We start from the raw sequence: 5712 nt of genomic DNA, 5'->3' as shown, positions 1-5712 counted from the left end.
CATCTAGGCGAAGGATAGAAGGTCTTTGATTGGGGTGGGCGACGACCAGGCGTGGGATCGGATCAGGATGTTCCAGGAGAAAGTATCGGGACAGCAAAACCTGCCAGAAGACGAGATCGGCGCAGGTGGAAGACGCGCCGCCGGCGAATTCGCAGATATCTTTCAAGGGGCAGCTTGCAGCAGTCGAGGTGTCGGTCGGCGGCAGTTGAGATGGGCGTGAGTTCGTTTTCTATCCAGGTAATTCAAAATTTCTAAATATTATATATATATACTCATTTCTATCAATTAAAAATTGGAAATTATTTTATCTACTCAAGCTTAATTAAGTACAAAAATATTTCACTTTATTAAATGCATAGTTTATAAGAAATAATCTACTTCAGTACTATCTTGTAGTAGCTCTTCATGCTAAACTCCTTGTTTCAGGAACTTGGAGAGAAGAAACTAGCAAACTTGCGCAGTCAAATCTCATTAGGCAACCACAGAATCAAATAGAAATATTTGTCTAAACATCCAAAAAGAACAGAGACAGTATGCTCCGAGAGCACTCAATATTGAAACTATTTTTAATCTTCTTTGAAAGCACACCTCGAATCCAACCATTCTAGCAGTTTACTTGATCTTTTTCTTGGGCCTCAACTGCAAATTGTGAAGGCATGATCACGCTTGAACAACTAGTACGACCGAATTTGTTTTTAAGGAAAAAAAACATAAATATTACCTGATTGCTGTGGCCACACTTCTTTTTCCGGCAATTGACAGCCCTTGGATGCAACCGTGCATAACACCTGATGAAACAAAAAGAAGGTTACAGTTACAACAGTTAATTTGTTTAGATAAAACAGTTGCAACTGCATTGCACTTGAACCATGGGATTCACCCATCTGAATACTCAATCACATGTAGTGTATGAACAACAATCATACATTCAACTATAACATAATATCAATTAAAATAAAATCAATACTGTAATCAGCAAATTACAGTATTTCAAGTTTCTAAAACATCATCAGTATGTAAATAATAAGATTGAATTTGCATTTGGAAGGTCAGAATATTAATTTGCCTCAGAAATTTAACTCATTAGAAAAAGAGTCCCTTGGCATTTATCATATAGATCACACAATTGAAGTAAATCTATTTTGATAAATTACATCAAGATGAAATACATAATTTTAACCTTGCATATGTTTTTGCAACAGAATCTACAAGTTTTTCAATTTGACTAAACTAGCGAAGGTTGTATTGTATATTTGACCTAAATGAAAATAGAAAATTAACTTTAGAAAGAAAATGTGATCATGCTCTTTGTGATAAAAACCAAATTTATTAGTAATGGCTTGATATGCGGTAACATCCAAATTGATAATCTTACATAAACATGCACCATCTCTAGATCTTCTATTTTCATTAGCATATTATCAAATTATCTTCTTAAAAGGAAATGCAATCTGCACATGTATCAGGTCCTAACAAGTGCATTTTTATTTATGCTATGGATGCACTACAAGATATATTTAAAGACGTAGAATTTATTGTTCTGCATGTTCCATCCGTGAAAATCAACTGCAAATAAATTCAAAGCAGCTGACAAAGTAAACGAGCGTCGACATTTGGATCCATGGCAACCTCTACAGCACAATTGTAGTTTGAAGAATTTAACCCATAGTTCCGTTTACAAAAATCTTAATTGCCATTCAATAAGTCCGTATCGGATCACATAGGATAACAAAGGCAATCAAACAAAGCAAAGCACAAAAAAAAGGAACAAAAAAAGAGAGAAACGCAAACTTACTTTCTGCATATCATCTTCTCTTGGTTGTACTTCCTAGCAAGAGCCATGAGAGAAGGTTCAATGATTCCACCCCTCAGCCTCAGCACAAGATGCAGTGTAGACTCTAATACCCACGAAGCGACCAAAATGATTCGCATGATTACGAAAAGAGATAGTAAAACCAAGTACAGATTATAAAAACCGAACCTTTCTGGATATTGTAGTCAGCGAGGGTCCGCCCATCCTCGAGCTGCTTACCAGCAAAGATCAGCCTCTGCTGGTCCGGAGGAATCCCTAGAATCCGGAAAAAATGAGCAAAATCAAACCGGAAATGTATCAAATAAGATCGAACAAGTGAAGCGGACGGAACGAGTGATAAGCACCTTCCTTGTCTTGAATCTTAGCCTTGACGTTGTCGATGGTGTCGCTGCTCTCGACCTCTAAAGTGATGGTCTTCCCCGTGAGCGTCTTCACGAAGATCTGCATCGCGCCGCCTTTCCTCGATCACCTCCTTCTCAGCCGCCAGTTGAAGCACCAACGCACGAACCTTTTATAGTGTTCTTAGTTGGACTCGCTAGGGTTTCCACCTAGTGACTTATTGACGAACTGACAAGAATACCCTTATGATCCGGATCTAGTCCGAGTCGTGTCCATAAACTCGGTTCGATTGGACCAAAATAAAAACAGGTACGGATTCATTGTCGTCTCGGCTTCGTCTTCGGCTTCTTCCTTGCAGAACTAGGGTTTCAGCTTGCCTTATGTCCAACTTTATCTTCTTGTTTCCCTCCCCTTTGTGATTTTGGTTGCCCTAAAAGTTCCAGACTGATTGATTGAGTTTTTGACAAAGAAAAAGATGATTTTTTCTGCTTCTTCGAGTTATTGCATCTTCTTGATCCACATTCTCCACTTCTCTAGTTCTTTACTTCTTATGCGATAATGGTGAGGATCGTAGTCGACCTTCAATATATAAATCTACTAGCTTCTTGATTAAATCATTCATTAGAAGTTTGAAATGCATCCAGTGGTAAAATTAGACAGGAATCTTTAGCACTTCTACTTACAATGTTACCTCTGGTAAAGTTTGAAATGCATTTCCTTTTGGTGCATAGCTGGTTTTTCTGTAATAATTAATATAGCTTTTAACCTGACAAATGGCTGCTACCTCAAGTAGAATAGAAAACTTCATCTGATTACTATGATACGGTGCATAATGATAAAGTCTGATCAAGAGATGTGACAAATTTCTAGGAGATGTGACAGTCAGAAGTCGAGGGGACGTGGTAGTCAGAAGTCGAGAGAACGTGGTAGTCAGAAGTCAAGAGGACGTGGTAGTCAGAAGTCGAGAGAACGTGGTAGTCAGAAGTCGAGAGGACGTGGTAGTCAGAAGTCAAGAGGACGTGGTAGTCAGAAGTCGAGAGGACGTGACAGTCAGAAATCAAGGGAGTGTAGTAGTCAGAGGTCGAGGAGGCGTATCACTTCACAAAGGGGCTTTAATTTTAAAGCCGCTACCGAGTTAACACTCGGTCAGGAGGCCCAGGTCGAGATTTCAGAATAGATGTTCGGTCAGGAGGTCCAGGTCGGGAATTCAGGCAGGTTGCTCGATCGGGATGTCCAGGTCGGGATTTCAGAATAGATGCTCAGTCAGGAGGTCCAGGTCAAGATTTCAAAATGGATGCTCGGTCAGGATGCTTAGGTTGGGAATGCAGAATGGTTGCTAGGTCGATATGTCCAGGTCAGGAAGTCAGACTGGTACATAAGGAACAGGGAGGGAGGAGAAAGAACCATCTCTACCGGTTGGGTTTTCTCACAGCAGACTTATATATAAGAACTTGATGCACCTGGTCGGGATATGGTGGTCTACTCAGATGCACCCAGGTCATGCTCGTCGAGTGCTAGTTGTCAAGAGTTCTCTTATTCATGCCCGATCAACAAAAATGACAACAGAGTCAGAGAATCATAACCACCTGTCAGAGAATATCTATTGTGTGTCAGGGTATATTCTAACGGTCTGTGACTAGCTGATAACAGAACCTTCCTCCGACCTATAAGAGGATGTCAAGTGTCACCCACCGCCAGACAAGGTCTGACACCCGACATTCCCTGACGCTTGCCAGAAGCCCTTAGTACACATGGTCATATAAAAAGGGGTGTCCTCTCCCTTGCACAGATACGCTCACTAAGTTTTTCGCATCTATCTTCTACTTTCTAGGTTTCTTTACTGTTATTCTGGGGAAAAAGTACCTGACTTGAGCGTCGGAGGACCTGCTCTAGGGACTTTTTCCCTGGTTCTTGGTTCCTAATGTGGAGGGTGTTTGTCTGAGTGTGTGCAGGGAGCTCTCGCTTCGTCATCCTCGTCACCGCCCCTTGTCAGCAGCCCGTGAGAGCCTGCTCTCGAAGTACTGAGGGTCTCCGTCACCTTCTGTCAACACCAGCGACAGCGTAGCCGACCTCCATCTGACTTAGATTCCAGACAGGATCAATTTGGCACCATCTGTGGGAATCTTCTCCACCTGTTCTGGAACGTGAAGATGGACGACGTTGGAAGGTTCTTTGCCATTATCACAGTCTCGAAGGATCCTGATCAGGTACGTTACAAGCTCTGCTCCCTTTTTACGGTTATAGGGACTGATATAGCTTCCTGATAAGAGAGTAAGATCCTAGTTCCTTGATCAAAGACTAGGATCTTTGATTTTTGATCGGACACTAGGGATCCAGCTCCCCGATCAGACATTTGGGGCACAGCTCCCCGCTCATACACTAGGGACACAGCTTCCCAGTTAGTGAATCGTAGTACAGTTTCCCGTTCAGGATCTAGGGACCTCGCTCTTTGATTATAGGCTAAGGGTCTTACTCTCCGATCAGGGACTAGGGGCCCAGCTCCCCGATCAAGTGTGTTATAGGCTCTGCACCCTTTACCATGAGGCTCTGCATCCTCTTACTACTACAGGCTCTGCACCCTTCACCATGAGACTTTGCAGCCTCTTACTGCTATAGGCGCTTCACTCTATTATTACTATATGCTCTGCATCCTCCAACTGTTTTGCATCCTTTTATGTCTACAGGTTCTGCTCCTTTCACCCACGGTGCTCGACTTCCTTTTAACGCTATGGACTCTGCTCCCTTGTATGACTATGAGTTTCACTTTCTTTGACGGTTAAGATTATTCTCTCCCTGACTCTGTGGACATTTGGGAGTTACAGGATCGACACTATTTCTCTCCCTGACTTCACGGGCATTTTGGAGTTGAGGGACCGAGACAAATCCTTAGTCGGTCGACACCATTTCGTGGTTAGGTATGATAAAGGTTCTTCTCCCTCATATTGCTACGGGCTCCGCTTCTATGGACATCAGGGCTTCACCTCCATCATTCGGGGTCGAGCTATTGCCACTGGTCTCGGACTAGAGTATCACCACCGGTCTCAGATCAGAGTATCACTAATGATCTCTCTGTTGGGCTTCCAGACCAATTCCTGGTCAGGTCTACAGATTAAGTCCTGGTCAGACCTCCAGATCAATTTCTAGTTAGACCTCCAGATCAATTCCTAGTCAGGCCTCCAGATTACTTCTTGGTCAGGCCTTCAGATCAAGTCCTGGTTAGGTCTCCAAATCAAATCCTGGTCAGACATCCAGATCAATTCCTGGCCAGGCCTCCAGATTGCTACTTGGCCAGACCTTTAGATTTCTTCCTGGTCAGGTCTTCAAATCAATTACTAGTCAGGCCTCTAGATCACCTCTTGGTCAGAATTCCAGACTCTTGCCCTAGCGCGAGTTATAAGTGAGCATGCTCTCACACTTCCAGACTCTCGCCTTAGTGTGAGTTATAAGTGAGCATGCTCTCACACCTCCAGACTTTCGCCCCAGCGCAAGTTATAAGTGTTGGTTAGTCTTAGGAAAATGTACCAGTTCCACTATACAAAAATTTTTTGTACAAGTGTCGA

At 42.7% G+C, this 5712-nt stretch overlaps 1 protein-coding gene across 1 annotated transcript; it reads right to left on the bottom strand.

Moving 5' to 3' along the window:
- Positions 1-471: 471 nt before the first annotated feature.
- Positions 472-2324, bottom strand: LOC121988549 (ubiquitin-60S ribosomal protein L40). The gene is made up of 5 exons (XM_042542023.1): positions 2158-2324; positions 1982-2068; positions 1796-1898; positions 722-788; positions 472-639 (listed from the first exon to the last, which is right to left on the bottom strand). Exons 1-5 carry the CDS (start codon positions 2258-2260, stop codon positions 613-615), a joined length of 387 nt encoding a protein of 128 aa, XP_042397957.1. The 5' UTR covers positions 2261-2324; the 3' UTR covers positions 472-612.
- Between the last annotated feature and the right edge of the window lie 3388 nt (positions 2325-5712).

The sequence above is a fragment of the Zingiber officinale genome, chromosome 6B, assembly GCF_018446385.1.
Source record: "Zingiber officinale cultivar Zhangliang chromosome 6B, Zo_v1.1, whole genome shotgun sequence".
In the NCBI taxonomy this organism is placed as follows: domain Eukaryota; kingdom Viridiplantae; phylum Streptophyta; class Magnoliopsida; order Zingiberales; family Zingiberaceae; genus Zingiber; species Zingiber officinale.
This window is presented reverse-complemented; position numbering and strand designations above follow the sequence as displayed.

Coding starts and splice junctions, on each gene's coding strand:
- LOC121988549 (XM_042542023.1), bottom strand. CDS start 2,260: ATGCAGATCTTCGTGAAGACGCTCACGGGGAAGACCATCACTTTAGAG. Junction 2,069..2,157: donor TAAGATTCAAGACAAGGAAG/GTGCTTATCACT, acceptor TCCGGATTCTAG/GGATTCCTCCGGACCAGCAG. Junction 640..721: donor AGTGTGGCCACAGCAATCAG/GTAATATTTATG, acceptor CACAATTTGCAG/TTGAGGCCCAAGAAAAAGAT.